The sequence below is a fragment of the Sorex fumeus genome, unplaced genomic scaffold (assembly GCF_029834395.1).
Source record: "Sorex fumeus unplaced genomic scaffold, SorFum_2.1 ptg000075l, whole genome shotgun sequence".
NCBI lineage: Eukaryota > Metazoa > Chordata > Mammalia > Eulipotyphla > Soricidae > Sorex > Sorex fumeus.
In genome coordinates this window covers 24,304,605-24,323,312 of record NW_026606132.1, presented here as the reverse complement: position 1 = coordinate 24,323,312, position 18,708 = coordinate 24,304,605, and the positions used below count along the sequence as shown (strand labels likewise).

The 18,708-nt window shown below is 43.5% G+C and overlaps 1 protein-coding gene across 1 annotated transcript; it reads right to left on the bottom strand.

Annotated features, from left to right (window-relative positions):
* Positions 1-5,935: 5,935 nt before the first annotated feature.
* Positions 5,936-6,853, bottom strand: LOC130038383 (melanoma-associated antigen 10-like). Its single transcript, XM_056130262.1, has one exon. The coding sequence runs from the start codon at positions 6,851-6,853 to the stop codon at positions 5,936-5,938; it is 918 nt and encodes a 305-aa protein (XP_055986237.1).
* Positions 6,854-18,708: the final 11,855 nt, after the last annotated feature.

Below are 18,708 nucleotides of genomic sequence, written 5' to 3'. Positions count from 1 at the left end.
ATTCCTAACAAATTTCAACAATTAAATCTGGAGGGATTTCTGTCAAAACCTACTGGGTTCCGAGATTTGTTCCTGAGTCTCTTGGATCATGGCCGTTAAGCAGCTTGATCAGGAGCCAGAGAGGCTATTCATGGGCGGCGACTCGGGGTCTCATTGGGAAGGGGAGGAAAGGGCCAGCTACACCCCATCCCATGAGGCCCCGCGTGTTTCATCACTGAGGCCCCAAATATGATTGTCCAATGGCCTCTGGAGAATGACAGCCACCGAGCCACCTAAGGGGAGCAGGTGGAGGGACAGCACCCTTTCCCCCCCCCCCCCCCCGGAATGACCCGGTGTCAGTAACATACTGCTGGGTCCGGACGCATTTCTGCCAAAACCACTGGGTTCCGAAATTTGTTTCTGAGTCTCTTGGATCATGGCCATTAAGCAGCTTAATCAGAAGTCAGAGAGGTCATTTGTCTGTGGCAATTTGGGGTCTCCTTGGGACGTGGAGGAAAGGGCCGGCTCCACCCGTATCCCGTGAGGCCCCGTGTGTCTCGTCACTGCAGGCCCAAACCTGACTGTCCAATGGCCTCTGGTGGATGGCGGCCACCAAGCAGCCAAGGGGGAGGAGGTGGAGGGACAGCACCCTTTCCCCCCTGGGGTGGCCCGGCGACAGTAACCTACTGCGTGGTCCGGATGTATTTCTGCCAAAAGCCACTGGGTTTCTAGATTTGTTTCTGAGTCTCTGGGATCATGGCTGTTAAGCAGCTTGATCAGGAGCCAGAAAGACCATTCGTTGGTGGCGACTCAGGGTCTCGTTGGGGTGAGGGGAAAGGGCCGGCTCCACCCATATCCCGTGAGGCACCACGTGTGTTGTCACTGCGGGCCCAAACCTGACTTCCAGTGGCTTCTGGAGGATGGTGGCCACCAGGCCTCCAGGGGGAACAGGCCAAGACACGAAACCTATTCCCACCTGGGGTGGCCCAGTGCCTGTAACCTACTGCAGGGACTGGACTCATTCCTGCCAAAAGCCATTGGGTTTCGAGATTTGTTTCTGAGTCTCTGGGATCATGGCCATTAAGCAGTCCAATCAGGAACCAGAGAGGCCATGCCTCCAATTATATAGCTGAGCCGGAGGTGGTTTGTGGGTGTGTTTCCCACATACCTAACTTTTGGCCATTTACTTTCTTGGTAAACTTTGCCCAAGTTTTGGGAGTCTGACCAAAGGCACAGCAGCAATTTTGGGGTATCTGGAAGTCTGAAGGCACCATCAGGCTGCTGATGCACTTGCCTCACAGGTACAGAGTCAGCTGCTGGCGGCACCATACCCTCTTGCCTACAGTTTCTAAGGATTCTCCTGAACTTGTCTGTGCCCAGTATGTTCTCACTGTGACAGCACCTGTTTGCCTTTTCCAGTCACCTCCCAGACCCAGGGACTCAGTCTCTCTTGTGTCTTCCTTTGAGGCAGATATCTTTTGCTCCTGAGGGTGGTTTGAGTCCTTCTCTTCCGGACTTCTGGCCTCCTCCTTCTAAATGTAATCTCCTTTGATACTGCCCCTTTTAATGATGGTTTGGGGGTTCAGTATAATTGTGCTGTACTGAAACAGAGCATTTTACTGACGGAACCCCCATCAGCCCAACTTGCCTTCCCCCAAACACACCCCCTCCACTCTGTGTCCTGCCATTCGCTTCACGGAAGTTTCATCAAATGACTTTGTATTTCTTTTTTTTTTTTTGGCTTTTTTGGGTCACACCCGGCGATGCACAGGGGTTACTTCTGGCTTTGCACTCAGGAATCACCCCTGGCGGTGCTCAGGGGACCATATGGGATGCTGGGAATCGAACCTGGGTCGGCCACATGCAAGGCAAACGCCCTACCCGCTGTGCTATCATTCCAGCCCCGACTTTGTATTTCAAAGGGCTGTTTTAGAGAATATCCAAGGAAACGTGTCCTTGATTAACTGGGCTCCCTGACAAAGCAACATGAAGACTGATACAGGTTGAGTGTGGGGGATGGGTGTAGGAGGGACCATGCTTAAGTAAGAGTCTTTCTCATTGCAGATGAAAGGGTTTGCCAGGGTTTTGGTCTCTTAATGAAAAGACTGTCAGATCTTCCCATGATAGCACCTAAAGGTCTACACACTTTTGCAGAAATAACCAAACAAGCCTCTTCTAGAATGCACAGAGCTTATGGATGTCTCAGTGGTTGATACCTGCTTACAGTTATGAGGCCTCTGATTTGATCCTGGTAGAACCCCACATGCAAATCCCATTCCAGCATCACAACACAAATGTGTATACAGCTCACTGCCACTAACTGTGTGCAAGCACTGCAACTCAGCTGTATGAATCCTGTAAACACTATAACTGGGCAGCCCCCTTGAGACCACTGCAAGCAAATGTGAAAGCACCATAATTTAAGTGTGCGAACACCAGAATCAAGTGTGGTGACTCCCACCCAGATCAATGCAACAACAAAGGGAAAAGGAAAAACAAATGACAATGTACAAAGAACTTCAGTAGTCATTTACTCAAAGAAGGTCTACACATAGCTAATGAACCCCTGAAAGGAGATTGTTCACAAGAGAAGTGAAGTCCAGACTATAGTGGGATGCCACTCATTATCACCTGTATCTCCCATATGATGGATACTCTCGAAGAAAAGCAGAATCTTGGAGACAGCACATGGGCTAAAGCACATGCACACAACTCCACTATGATCCTTGGCACTGCATGCTACCTGGATCCCACTGAGTGTAGCCCTGGAGGTTCCCAAGCACAGAGAAGGTGATCTCCAGTACTGCATCCTTGGGTCCTAGCATTCAATTGCCCAGACTTGTTGGTAGACAATATCTGGGAATGACTCTCAGCACCACTGACCCCCGCCCACCTTGGGAACTCATTTCCCACAAAACCACAAAATATCATGTTGCTGAGAATGGGCGAAATAGGAATTCATGGACCTGTAGTGGGAATGTAAATAATAAACTTGCTGGGGAAATCAATGTGGCAATTCCTTAACATATTGATTTGCTTGAGCGGGCCCAGTAACGTCTCCATTTTGAGACTTGTTGTTACTGTGTTTGGCATATTGAATATGTCATGGGTATCTTGCCAGGCTTTGCCATGCGGGCAAGATACTCTCGGTAGCTTGCTGGGCTCTCCGAGAGGGGCAGAGGAATCGAACCCAGCTCGGCAGGGCTGACTGCCTGCAAGGCAAATGCCTTACGAAAAACAGAATTACCACATTATCCAGAAATCCCATTTCTGAGCATATATCAAAAAATGAAAGTTGTTTCACAGGATTTTCATTCCCATGATCATAGCATTATCCATATAAGTTCAGATGTGAAAGCAATCTCAAAATCTATCAACAGATAAAATGTAGTTCCAACCTAGAATGACCTGGTATTCCACTTACAAAGGAAGGACATTCTAACATAAGCCTCATCATAGTTGAAGCTTGAAGATGTTACTCCAAGTGAAACAAGCCTGTTACAAAAAGACAAATGTTCCACGTTTCCATTTGCATGAGGTGTTCAGAAGCTGTCAAACTCACAGAACCAAAATGTAGAATGCTAAGTGAAAGGGGTGGGAGAAGGAGAATGAAAGATTAGTATTTGATAGGAACATGGTTTCAATTTTTTATGAAGAGAATTATGGAGAAGGATGGTGATGATGACTGCATAGTGGTAAGAAATTTACTTGATACAACTGAACTGAACATTACAAGCAGCAAGGACGGTGACATTTTTGTTCAGTGTATTTAACCTCAATAAAACCTATATTTTGTTTTGATTTTGTTTTCTGGGCCACACCTGGCAGTGCTCAGAATTTACTCCTGGCTCTGTGCTCAGGAATCACTCACTCATAGTGGGATTTGGGGTGCCAAATGCAATGCCAAGGACCAAACCTGCGTTGACCATGTACAAAGGAAGCGTGGTGATAGTGTACGCTCTGGATTATCACTCCAGCCCCTTATATTTTATTAAAATGATCTCTGGAACATATGACTATCTTCAATAAACTCATCAGTGGCCTGGAAACAGCGACAGAGAAAATAAGTGAGCTTGAAGAAATGCTAATAGAAAACTCCAAAAGGAAATGCAGAGACAACATCTTGGAAAACAGTAGAGGAAAGTTCAGGAACTGTGGTGCAAGAGCTGTAACATGAACTGGAAAGATAGCCAGGAGGTAAGGGGTTTATTCTGTACACAGCCAACCCTGGGTTGAATCCCCAGCACCGTGTACGATACCCTGAGCACCGACATAACTGTTCACTGAACATTGCACCAAGAGTAAGCCTGAAGCACTTCCAGGTGTGGGTGTCTCCCCCCCAAAATAGAGGTGTAATGTGTAAGACCCCCTTCTAGCTAGATGTGGTACCTAAGCTAGGAGTAAGCAGAGACGAGTGGCCAGCAACATGAGGGCTAGGGCACTGTAGCACTGTCATGCCATTGTTCATTGACTTGCTTGAGTGGGCGCCAGTAAGGTCTCCATTCATCCCACCCCTGATATTTATTTATTTATTTATTTATTTATGCACTCAGACCTTTCTGGAATCAGTGTGTCAAAGGCTCCCGTAGAGTGGTGACCGGAGGACTCCACCTCACTGGGCCACACAGCTCTGTCCACCAGAGGGGCTGTAACTGGCAGGGGAGGCACACGCCATGCTGGGCCAAGGGCAGGAGATTCCATGAAGCCTTAAGAGCACAGTGAGCCGCTCTGTGAGCAGGTCCAGAACCAGGAGGGAGGGATACAACCCAGGAAATGGGGAATGGAATGTGTTTCCTGTCGCTAAGGGGCCACAGGGCTGTCAGCGCTCAACCACCCTAGAGCCCACGTGTTGTATGCTCCTGCTGGCCACCGGTCTTCCTCTTGCCTGCCTGACTCTAAGCCTGGGCCCCTGCGACTCTGGAGTCCTGTGAAGGCACAAGCAGTGTGAGGCGTTGGGCGGGGGTGGGGGGGTGGGGGGGTGGAGGGGTGGGAGGGTGGAAACAGGCTGGGAAGAGAGGAGTGGCACTGCCTGGGGCCGGGCTTTCAGACTCCTTTTCTCTCCCTGCGCCCCATCACCTGTCCTCTCTTTGGCTTGCTCTGTGGGTCTCAGGCACCGCTGACCGTCTTCCTTCAGTGAGCAGGACCCCAAGCTGTTGCTCTGTGGGCTAGCTGCTTCCCACTCGTCCGCGCGTCCCACTCTCTTAACTCACGGCCTCCAAAGAGAAGAGACTCAAGGGGTGGGAAACAGCCCGGAGAGCAGGGAGCACATTCATGGAGACCAAATTTCTCTTAGTTCGGGTGCTGGGCTGACAGTACAGCAGATCAAGTGCTTGCCTTGTATGAGGCAGACCCAGGTTCGTTCCCAGCATTCCATACGGGCTCCTGAGCCATACCAGGAGTGACCTGTGACACAGACAGGACTAAACACTGATGAGTGTGTGCTCCCTCAAGCCCCAAGTTCTTCTCTATTTCTTGAACAATACAAGCAGAGTCAGGTGACATTTATTTTATTTTATTTAGAATCAAGAATAAAAATGGATAGAAAGCCAAGAATTTACTCTATCATGCTTATTTCTATATTTCCAACTCGTTCCACTAATTACCTTCACATTTCTAAAGAAATTCCCATTCCAATGCCATGTTATCTGGCATGAAGTCACAACTCAAGGTGGAAATTTTCGAATTTGTTTAACATAATAGCAAAATTCTTCCATTTGAACTAGAAAACTGAAAATACAAGTGTGACCAATCGTTCACAAAGTCAGATGCTGTAGCTAATTAAAGCTTCTAAAGATGATTAACGTTTGCAATTTCCAAAGGTAGTATAGATTGGTTTCTAAGCTATTACAGAGATTATGAAGTCACGGTGCTCTCGGCTGTGTTCAAACTCTTACTACTCTACAGCCCTGGCTCAGGCGACCCCCTCCGCTCATCGTCAGCCTGTGTGGGGAAGCATCTAAAATCTATTAGTGGCCCTGAGCCAAAACTCCAGTACCTGCCTCTCATTGGTTTCTGCATGGGCCCTGGGACCCCACAGAAACACATATTGGGGAGGATCACTGCCAGGCACCTGGCGGTACTCCAGATACTGCTCCTGCACCCACACGTTGGTGAGGAGATCCCTGGGCTCCCCATAGATGAAGTGCTCAATCCCAACACACACCCCCATCAGACTCAGTGCTCTCCAGATTTCTTCCTCAGACACACAGTTGCCCTCCCGAACAATGATGCCCAAAACAATGATCAGCAGACCTGTCTTGGGCAGGCTATAGTCAGGCCCTACAATCCCATCATAGCTAAGGCCCAGGTTGGTGGCTAGGGCATAGGCGGGGATTTGAGGTTCTACTTCGATTACCTCAATACCAAAGACCAGCTGCATGCACTCGCATGCCTTACTGAAAACCACAGGAAAGAACGCCTGGTTGTTATTCAGGGCGATGTTCACCATTTCTGCCCTGGTGGTTAGCTGCCTGGAGCGGTACTTGAGGAGCAGGAACCCCACCATGTCAGCCATCTTCTCATAAAACTCTTCTTGGAGGAAAGGATCGAGTTCTTCCAGCTCCTCCCACACGTGTGGCCCCACCTGGCCACGCGCATTCTCCTCCAGTTGGCGCAGTGGAATGTTATTCATGGTCCTGGGGGAGAGGAAGGCTGTTAGAAGCTTCTGGGGAGCACTCTGTATCCCAGAAAAACCTTTCAGTGCTTCCTGGAACAGGACAGAGCTGGAAGAGTTGGAAGACGAGGAGCAGGAGGAGCTGAATAAGGAGGATCTGGTCATAGAAGAAAGGGGTGGGGAAGACAGGAAGGAGGGTGTAGCTTTCCCCAGGCCCAAGTTCTCAGGCTCCTGAAACTGCTCCTCTAATTTGCAGGTCATACACTTTTTTTTTCTTTTTGGGTCACACCCGGAGATGCTCAGGGGTTACTCCTGGCTCATGCACTCAGGAATTGCTCCTGGCGGTGCTCGGGGGACCATATGGGATGCTGCGAATCAAACCTGTGTTGGCCATGTTGGCTGCGTGCAAGGCAAACGCCCTACCCGATGTGCTATCGCTCCAGCCCTAGGTCATACACTTTTTATGGACAGACATGACTCATGTCACTGAGACAGCAGGCTTGTGGGCAGGAGGTAGCTGATGAGAATCAGCGTCCTGGGAGAGAGAGGGATGTGAAAGACCTGGACTGAGAAGGACCCCCTTGGTGGCTCTAACCACTAGGCTTCTCTAAAGGTCTGCTCCCAGCTTCACAGGCACTGTCTGCTCGGAAGATGAGCCCCAAGAATCTGAAGGAGGACGGGAGATGGGTTCTGGGAGAGCATCATTCAGAAGCATCATTCAGAAGCAGTCTGAGGTTCTGCTTCTGAAGAGGGGTGGGGTTGGAACCAGTATTTTGGGTCTGACTTCGGGTAAGTTAGCTCCTGGATACACATTCAGTGTGGCCTTCTCACCTGAACTTCTGTCTGGGCCTCCTTTGCTCTGGTACGTGAGCACTTGTGCCTGACGGAGGGATTCTCTTGGTTCCTGGGCCCCTAAAAGAAAAGAGCCACTTTTTAACAGAATGGGAGAGGAACACTGAAGAATAGTTGAGATGAATACCAGGAGGTCTGCTCTATAAGCCGGCAGCATATGCTGGGGGGAAAGGCAGCTCTGATAGAGAAGGGAACACCAAGTCAAGGGTGTTTGGAGGACTCACTCCGGATGCGAACACAATGGCCACTCAATAGTCTATTGCAAACCACAACACCCTAAAGGAAAGAGAGAACAAAAGGGAATGCCCTGCCACAGAGGTGAGGCGGGGTTGGGGGGAGGGGGTGGGGGGGGGGTTGGGAGGGCTACTGGGATCATTGGTGATGGAGAATGGGCACTGGTGGAGGGCACTTGATCATTGTATAACTGAAACCCAAGCACAAAAGTTTGTAAGTCTGCAACTGTACCTCATGGTGTTTCACTAATAAAAAATAGCCACTTTTGATACTGTTCTTTAGAAGAATAAGATGTTATTTGATCATTCGGAGGAGCAGACGGGATTTGTCATATCTATGTGAAGTGCCTCCAGGGATCCCAATTCACAGCTTCCCAAACTCTCTGGAATTTCAACTCTTGAAAAAGATCAGTGTTCTGTTTGTGAATGGGTGACTTTGCACCCAGGGCTGAGGACTGGCTGCCAGAGAAATGAAGCCAGTGATTTGCAATCCAGCCCCCAAACCCTGAGGCGGAAGAGGGGATGGAGTTGAATTGCTGTGCAGTGGGCCACAGTTTCTTTTATTCCGCCTACGTAATGGAGTCTTCAACAACACCCAGAACACTGGGCTGTGAAGAGCTACTGAGTGGTTAGACTTGTGGAGGTGCTGGGGCTCTGAGAGTACTTAGAGGCTTCGAGTTTTTGGGATGTAGTATAAAACCAGTCCCAACCTCCACCCACATAAAGTTTCTTGTCTTCATGTCACAGAAAAGAATTTCTGGAGAAGGCACATAAATTAGTGAAATAAGCTAGTATATTTATGTGAGGTAACAGAGAGAATAGATGACCCCTAAAAGGAAAGTTGTGCCTAAAGGAGGGCCCCGGGAACTCCACAGGAAGAAGAGGTTGCACACTCAGTTGGGATGCAGTGACTCTAGGATAGTTTGCTATGCTTGTTTTGCAAAATTAGTTTTATGGGATTTTTTCTAAATAGCCCCAGCTTGGGGGATTTCTATGTAGAAAAGAATATGTTGCTAGGGTTTGGTCAAGGGAAAAGAACATTGAGGTTTGGGAGGTATTTCATAGTTATATCAGAGCCTTTTATTCCGACAGAAGGGTTTTTTTTGCTTGTTTGTTTGTTTGTTTGTTTTTTGCTTTTCGGGTCACACCTAGCAATGCTCAGGGGTTAATCCTAGCTTTGCACTCAGGAATAACTCCTGCCAGTGCTCAAGGGACCATATGGGATGCTGGGAATCGAACCTGGGTCGGCTGCGTGCAAGGAAAACGCCCTGCCCGCTGTGCTATCACTCCAGCCCCCCCCCACCACTGAAGTTTCTTGAGTTGGACCCAGACTTCTCTGTTTGGGCTGGCATCATTCAGGACTTTGTTCTTGTGAATCATATCCAAATAGTGTCAATCCTTTGTACTTTGAGGACTTGCAAAAAGACTGATGACAGATTAATTTCTTTTCCTATCTTTTCACAATTGTATTACTTTCTGGAATTCATGAGCAAAGGGGTCTCCCTACCTGACTACGATGTACTTCAGTAGCAGACATCATCTGTCTTCCTACTTCTGACTACTTTACTTAGCCCAATGCCCTCAGGGTTCATCTATGTTTTCACAGAGAATGACAATTGTATAGAAGAACCTCTATTTTGAGGTTAAGGGGTGAGAGAGGTACAATATTCCTTATTCCGATTCTGTGTTCCAAGATGCAAACCAGGATGGAGGAAGCCAGCATGGGTCCCACTGGAGATAAAAACTAGTCTCTGAGGCCGAAACTGTAAGAAGATAAGCTCCTGAGCTTGCTCTTTTGGGATCTCAGGGTATTTCTGTTCCTATGAGGCAAGACTCAGATGCTAACTTCAAGCAACTCAAAAAATACTTATCAGTAGGATGCACGTAGTATCTGAATAATAATCTAATTCTGAGACCTAAGTCACATTCCCAGGCCTTAGTAATATAGATAACCTCCTATGGGAGTGGGGGCCCACCTCCAAGAAGGGTATATAAAATTGGACAAAGAATAACGTTGAGAATTTTATTCTCTTGGAGTAAAGGCCTTCTTGCCCCTTCTTCATAAGCTTCATATTTCCCTAATAAAGATTTCTTATGTCTGATGACTATTGAATAATAGGACCTCTATTTTGAGGCAAAGGGGAATGAGATGGAAAATGGATAATATAATCATGAAAGAATACTGCTTAGTAATTTAAAAATAATAATAAATCTGGAGGCATTTAGCATGCATAAACCAGGATGCCGGAAGCCAGTCATGGGAATCACATTGATAAAATCCTGATTCTAGACATAATACCTGGGTGCAGGATACTGCCTCAAATATGGTTAGTTTCCCAGGGATAAGACAATGCTGGCAGAATAAAATTCTTCCTGGTCTCATGGCATACAGAAAAAGGGCCCCGGATGCCAACCTACAACTCTACTACAAGAGGAAATCACTCAGCAAAAAAACTTGCCACCAGAACAAAAACTGAGGGCAAGAAGAGAAACACAAATAAGGAAGTTTTTCCCATTCTGGAAAAGCTTGAGTTCCACCCTGAACATATAATCCTTTCTTTCTCTCCTCTCACACTTATTTAGGTAAATTTCTTATCAAGAAATCTGTTTTGCTTCACTAAAAATATAAATGCAAAAGACCATATGTATAGCACTTGCCTGCCTGTTATATCAAGTCAAGCCAACCTTAAAAGGAACCTAAATTCTATCCCTTAGGCAGTTTGATGACTTCTTTTCCTGCCTTAGAATGTCTCCCTACTTCTTGCATAATAAACGTTTTATATTTAAAATACTTATAATAGTAAATTTTTTCGTAAAACTGTATGCCCATGTCCCGATCCCAACAATGTTTCTAATTATTTCAGTGAATTGTCTCACAAACTTGCACACACCTAATTTACATTCCCACTAACACCGCACAAGGGTTTTCTTCTCTCCACATATTCACAAGCAAATACTTGCTTTTAACAGGTGTGAGTGAATATATTGTTGTGGTTTAATTTGCATTTCTTAATGATTAGTGACATCAAGCACCTTTCACGTGTCCTTTGGCTATCTATGATTTTTTTTTTTTTTGGTAAACTGCCTATTCAAATTCTCTTCTTATCTTTTAATCTGGTTTGAGAAGCCTTGCTGTTACTAATACAATGTTTCATAGAACTTTTCTGTGAAGCCATCTGGTCTAGAGTGAACATTGGGTGTTTATTTTATTACTGAATCAATTCTTTTACTATTTTATCCATTTAGGTTTTGTCTGTTCATTATTCAGTCATGGTAGACTGGACATTTCTAGAAATTAATTAATCTCTTCTAAGTTTTTCAACTTGGCAGTCTTAGGACAGTCTCTTATGATCGTTTATATTTCTCTGCTATCAATTTTATAGTGCCCTCTTTGATGTTTTTATGTGTTTTTTTAAATTTATGTGAAGTTTTATTAATTTAATTTTATTTTTTTAGAAATACATTTTTCTGGGTCTTAAGTTCTTTTATTTCTGCTTTGTTCTTTACTGTTTATTTCCTTCTGCTAATTTTGGGCTTAATTTCCTTTTTTTTATATGGTCTTTTATGCGGTTGAGTGTTTGGTTGTTTGTGAGATTTTTTCTAAGTGGATGTAGTTATTTCTCTATTTAGACAAAGAACATATTTGTTGAAGATATATACTATATCCAGAGCAATATGGGATATTTGCAAGTAAAACAAAATAGCTCAATTTTCAAATTTAATTGAGCAATTTTGTTTAACTTGCAAAAGCAATTGGAGGTCTTTTCTCGATGAAGCCATCTTTTTTAATTGAAACTTATTTAGAATATGTGAGGAACAGAGAAGTTTGTATTTAAGAGCGAACACAGGCTTTTGCAGAGTGGAAATCAGCAATGAAAGAAAAAGAGAGACAAACAAGCAATTTACATTTTCAAGGGAGAACACAGGCTTGAAGATCAAGCCACAACTGGAGATTCAGCATATGCAAAGATAAGGCAGTCTAAAGACTAATTATTTTTCCTTCCACCAAAAGCTATTTCAGAATTCCTTGATCATTCCATCAATACCCACCAATTCATATCTCTTAGAGAACTTAGAAAGTCATCGGAGTATTATTTGCTGTAGTACACAGCTACTGTAAACTAGTACTTACTATGGAATTAGTGCTGAGTCTTGTTTGCATTTGGTTTTCCAATACAAAAGAATGATCATAAAGACCATGCATTACATTATTTGATAGTATTGTTTTTCTATAGCATAGTTTTTTCTATACGTATACAATAATTATATTATTCTAGCATATAGATTTTTTAGCATAGTTCTGTCACATTAGGTTCTCACTAAGACTAAACTAAGGCATACCTGAAAGTCACCTTTTTGGTGCTAAAAAAGGTTTGGTTTCATTGGTCTAGCTTATAATCTTTAAAATCATTTAAATTGTTAGGTTTTTTACATAGATTTGTGTACAAAGATGTAGATATAAGCATATATGGAATTCTTTCCCTTTCTTTCCTACCCTGGAATCCCCGTGAATTTCTGAATGGTTTTTCTATTAAAGGAAAATTAATATTAATTTTCTATTAATTCTGCTCATAAATTTCTTATGCTGTCTTCATTTAAAATTTATTTTTCCTTTTCATTTTGAATGATGATCTATACCTTGTCCTCAAGGTCACTGATTTGAAATCTGGGTTTTTCCATTCTGCTTCTGACCCAGGAATGTGTTTTTTAGCTGAGTTTCTGTACTTCTTAGTTCACTAGTGTCTGTTCTGAACTTTTCACAATTTCTTCCATACTTTCTCTAATATTATTGATGTTCCTCACCACATATTTATTCATTTCTCTGAACTTTAATTAGATTGCGCCTTTGGAGCCTTACTCAGGGAGTTTAGAAAGTTTTAAGATATTCCTGGATTTTTGTCTACAACCGTCAGCAAGACTGAATTCCTTCATTTCTTCATTATGGGGGATGTTTAGTGAGGGCTAGGGACGGAGATCCAAGCACAAGATGGCCTGAGTGATGATCAGAGGCTTACACTAACCTAATCAATTCAATGCCTATATTTTTGAGATTTTATGGAACTAGATGTCCACTGGGGATATGTGTGGTTGGAATTAACCTGTAGCTGCTGCAACACTGCTGAGAATTTGCAGCCACAATAAGACTCTATCAGCTGTATACCTAAGATGGGGCGGACCAGTGTTAAGCCAAGCAGCCCTGGTATCAATTAAGGTACTTTTTTCCTTGCACCTGGAAGTCTGAAATATCAGGAGTGTCCTGTGCTTCTGCCCTAAGTTTGACTAGGCCTGAGCTCTAAAAAAATGTTAAATACAACAGGAAAAGTAGGACTGCTGCCAGCCTTCCTTAGTATATACGGAAAGCCTCCTTTCTAAGTCTAGGTTTTCAATACCTAGTGGATACTGTGTTTAATTCAGGCTTGGTATCTCTTTTGTGTCGAGATCACAAACGTGTCCTCAGATCATTTTCTTTTCTGTTCTCTTGTCTTATCCCCCTAAGTATTCAATGCCAAGAATTTTTCTTTTAGATATGATTTTTAGCGGTCAATATCTGTGCTTCCACTTTTTTTGTTTCAAGGATTTTAAATTTTCCTTCTGATTTCTTCTTAGACCCAATGTTCAAACAAGAACACAAACTAGACCTAACAGATACCTATAAACACAAATCTCCTAAATAACAAAATGCATACTAATTTCACCAAATCCTCAGAATCATTTACTGATTCATGGATTTAAGACTGAACACTCATGAAATGCCCCATTTGGAAAGGCACCCCAGGAAAGCATATAAGTAGTTAGCTTTCCTCCCACTGGAGTACTATAAAGGACCATTTCAGTTCCAGAACTCACCAAGAAAATGGAAGCTTGCACAGGGGAGTCTTCTCTTTCTGTGTGTTCCTAGAAAAATAAAAGGAAATTAAATCATAGTAAATTTAAGATGGCAATAATGGAGGTGGTGGTGAGGAGATAGCTGGGGCTAGACCCTGTGGTGTTCAAGGTTTGCTCCTGGATCTGTGCTCAGGGTTCATTCTTGACAGTTCTCAGGGATCAAGGCCAAGCAAGCAAGGTATGCATCTTAACCACTGTATTAGTATTTTGATCCAGAATTCATAATTTTTAACGTTCCCATGAAAAGAGCTCCAGGACCAGGTGGCTTCAATGGGGGAAATTCTACCAAATTTTGGTTTTGGTGAAGAAAAAAAATTATTGAAATTTATTTAGAAAGATGTGAGGGGAGAGAAAGAGATCAGTATGTGTTCAAGAGAGAACACAGGCTTCTTTCGAGTGGAAATAGGCAAGCAAAGAAACAGAGATGAGCAAGCGAGATTCTTGTTCAAGGGAGAACACGAGCTTGAGAAGAAAGCTCTACTAAACTTTTAAGGAAGAAAGAATACAGTTTTATGCACACAAAAATTTTGGACGATCTGAAGCACTGTGAGGGACATATTCCCAGCTCTGTGCTTGGGGGTTACTCTTGTCTATTCTAGAGCGATAGCACAGCGGGTCTATTCTGGAGCGATAGCACAGCGGGTAGGGCGTCCGCCTTACAAGCGGCCAACATAGCCGACCCGAGTTCGATTCCTCCGCCCCTCTCGGAGAGCCCGGCAAGCTACCGAGAGTATTCGATATGCCAGACACAGTAACAACAAAGTCTCCAATGGAGACGTTACTGGGCCCGCTCGAGCAAATCGACGATCAACGGGAGGGCCTTTACCTTATTCTAGAAGACCATATATAAGGAATCAATCCCCGACCACCTGCATGCAAAGCATGCATTCAGTACTATGAGTCCAGCTCCAACAAACTATTCATGAAAATTAACACTTAGAAAATTCATCTCAACTCATTCTTTGAGATCAACATTACTCTGATACCAAAGCCAAGTAAATATTAAAAGTAAAGAAAGTCATGGTATAAGACCAATACCCCTTAAGTACTGAAATGGAAACATTCTAAAGAAAATATTGGGAAATCAAATTCAGAAATGCATAAAATATAATAATTATTATTAAGTCAATAATTAATCAAAATCCCAAACTCATTTTTTGTAATTAATCATATAAACAGATTAAATAAATGTATTTAATCACATTAAATATTGATGAATGGTATTAGCAAAATGTATTTAATCATATTCAATATTTATTAATTGTAACAATGTTTAGAATTACAAAATAAATGCTTCAAATGATATAAAATACCCAAAATACAACTGTAGAGTGTAAATCACACAGACTGGTAGAAATTTTAATGATTTCCCTCTAAGACTGAAAAAGGTCATTCTAACCCATCCTATTCACCTCTTTATAAAATTGTAAGCCAGTGTAAAATTGAAAGAACAAGCAAGGAAAATTATAGAGATAAGAAAATGGAAAATAAAATGGCCCTTATTAGTACATGACATTGACGTCTAAGGATAAATCCTTAAAAGACATAAATCTTAAAAGACATAAAAATACCCTCTTGAAGTAATAAGCAAATCTAGCAAGAGCACTGAGCACAAGGACTCTATAGAAATACCCATTATATTTCTATATACTGCCGTAGCCCTTAAAAATAAAAATAGGGGGAAAATCAAGATCATTTAAAATAGAATCAAATACCTCATGATGTCTCACCATTAAAATTTTTTTAATAAAAAATAAATTTTAAAAAATAGAATCAAAAAACATATAATGAAGTTCTTGCTATAAATCTAAGAAAATATGAGTGAGATATGTATTCTGATTAGTGTAAAACTGATTAAAAAAAACAAGTATGGCCAGGAGATAGAAAAGCAGTTTGGGTGCATGCTAGACATTTGATCCTATCCTGGCACCCCATGGTCCCTAGAGTATAGCTTCGTACAGCCCTGGAGGCCCCGAGGTGGCCTGGGTATCTCCAAAACCACACGGCCAAAGTAGCCCAGTATCCTTGGAACTTGCCCTGAACTTCTTTACTAGTCAGTTGAGAAGCATCTGTTGGGGTCCTGGGCCTCCTCAGCACCACTTGGGAGGCCCCCTCCAAACTGATAAAAACAGAGAAGAAAAGCATTCATCATCACTTATTGTCAGAGATATGCACATAAAAATGACAAGGAGGTATGCAGTGAGAGTGGCTTATAGATTTTAAAAACAGTGCTGGTTAAAAAAATCTCTTTCATGTTGGTGGGACTGTCAAATGGCTCATCCTCTATGAAAAACAACAATGCAGATTTGGAAAAAAGTTAAAAATAGAACTACCAGTTACCCAGTGATTCCCTTGGTTAGCATCTTTCCCAGAAACAGAAAAAAAAAACATGAATTCAATAAGTATACAGTCGCATCTATGTTCACTGCAATGCTATTTACCATAGCCCAGAACTGGAAACAGAAAACATGTCCGAGACAGATGGATAAAGAAATTGCAATATCCGCACACAATGTGTGTAGGCTCAGAGCGACTAGGAAATCCCACGGCTCTCTCTCACTGCCTGTGTTCGGTGGTTTCACGCTGCTCCCTACCTGGAATGGCCAATGTCATGGGCGGACGAAGGAGGAAACAAGGGCCAGGATGGTTGGTGATCAGTTGCCGTTTATTCCATTCTCCCAATGCGGCTGTTCTAGTCTCATGAAGCTCCCCATTCAAGTCTCGCACTGTCTCCCTCGCTGGTCTCTCCAAGATCTGACTCACAGACCAGGTCTCTAGTCTCACACCAACTTCCCACCTTTGGGGGTAGCAACCACACACACCCAGGTCCATTAGCACAATCAACATCTGAAAGCCCTCTGCTCAAGGGCAAACTACCACTTAAGGGTTTTTCTCCTTTTCTTAGTCCAATAACTTAATTAACATCTTAATTCTACTTCTTAATATTAGTTATTTTGTATGGACACAGTAAGAGATACATACATTAAGCTTGTAGGGTGGCTCTCCTGGGGACATCTCGCTATAGGTCTCAGACTACAGTGCTCAGGCCAGATTAATCTTTCCTAACCCTAGCAGGGTTCGAATCTAGTTGTTACTTTTTGGATCATGACAAAATTTGTCAATGGCTATGCTCTTAACTTACAGTTAAGTATTATGGCGCTTTGGTCTGGCCCATTCTGATGCCAGGGTAGCTCACAGCTTGCCCTGGGTCCACCCAGTCTGTTGTCGGGACTCTGCTTTCAGGGTGCTAGGAAGTAAGGGCAACTGAGGCTTAAATTGAGAGAACAGATGCCTTGGAGTGAATGTTATTCAGTCAGGTAACTCCCAAATTACAAAAGCATAGAATTCTCTATCTTCCTGTGTTCATACAAAAGAGGACAGTGCTCTGAATTAACTATGCAAAGAACTTAAGGAGAAGAGAAAAAGCAATACTTACTAGTTAACAGAGTCTGATTAGGAGATAAAGGTGATTGGTGGGGGGAGGTGATTGACCGGTTGGGGAAGCAGAGCACAAAGAATTGTTTCAAATAAACAGAGAGGAATGAGAGCACTGTGATGGGAGTAACTCAATAAACCTAGGCTCCCAGTGGCAAGGCAGAAAGGGCAAACCAATAATAAAATGTGCTAAAAGGAAAATAAAATTTCATAAGGAATTCATACTGATAAGGAATCCAAAGACATTATTTCTAAACTCTTAACCTATGTCCTTTCCAGTTTGCAGCAGAGATTTGCATTTGGGTGTAGGGAAAAATAATCAAAAAGTTTGGGGCTGGAGCAATATAGCACAGTGGGTAGGGTGTTTGCCTTGCACTCAGCCAACCCGGGTTCGATTCCCAGCATCCCATATGGTCCCCCGAGCACTGCCAAGAGCAATTCCTGAGTGCATGAGCCAGGAGTAACCCCTGTGCATCGCCGGGTGTGACCCAAAAAGCAAAAAAAAATAATAATCAAAAATGACAAATGACATCATTCTTCAATCTCCCTAAAGGAAGCCACAGGAGCAAATTTGTACAGGCTGTCTTTTCAGGTAATACTCCTTAGCCACTACTCAGAAGCCTCCCAGCACACTAGGAATATATCTGTTTTCATAACAGACTTGAGAAAATCACCTCATTCATAGTCTCCCTAAATTGTAAAGGCTCTGTTTGGCAGCAGGAGACATCAGAAAATCTGTGCATCGTCTTCACAACACAAATATTCTCCTGGAGAGCTGGATTTGCTCCTCTATGGAAAGCCTTCAAGCCCTGACACTCAAACAGGTATACATGCAGGCAGTCACGCATCCATGAATACACATGCCCACTCATATGCACACCTACACTCACACAGGTACTCATGCAGAGAGAAATGCACTCACACAGACACACACATAGGCACTCACGAACCGACGAATCCGTATGTCGGGACAAGCATGCATGATTGCACCCCCCACTCACCCTCACACACTCATTGATATGCAGGCACCAAATAAGCACACATTAACACCGTTTCTTACGAGCCCTGGCCTGTGTTTTTGAAATTGAACCACAGTTGCGACACGCAGTTAGAAAGCAGTTCATTGTTGGACAATCTTTCAAGACCCATTCCTTACCCAGTGTACATTGCCTACCACCAGTGTCCCAAGTTTCCCTCCTGCTTTCCCCACCACCTGCTTTAATGGCAGGCACTTTTCTTCTTCTGGGCATTACTACTTGCAAAACAGATAGGGAAGGCCATCATGCATATCCCTTTATCTACTTTCAACACTCAGTTCTTGTCCAGAGTGATCATTTGCAACTAACGCTGCCATAGTGGTCCCTTCTCTATCCTAACTGCTCTCTGGTACCCACACACTTGTAGTAAGCTTCCAGCCATTGACCAGCCCTCCTGGCCTCTGGTTTCCCTGGCCTTGGATATTAGTCTTGTACTGTTTTTAGTTTTAGACATAGTGATGGCCTGTCTTTAAGCAGCCACCACAGGTATCCTGTGCAACAAGCTTAAATATGACTGTTTTCTGGGCAAACAATTTGGCGCTTCTTCTAAGCTTTTACTGAATAGAAATAGCTGTGCCTCCAATTAGCAATTAAGCACCAGGCAAATTTATCCAACAAAGATGAACATCACTTATGTGAAGAGATTTCAGATATATCCAAGACAAGGCCAATA

What these genes read in the sequence shown, in the direction of transcription:
- LOC130038383 (XM_056130262.1), bottom strand. Translation starts at nt 6,853, where the DNA reads ATGACCTGCAAATTAGAGGAGCAGTTTCAGGAGCCTGAGAACTTGGGC.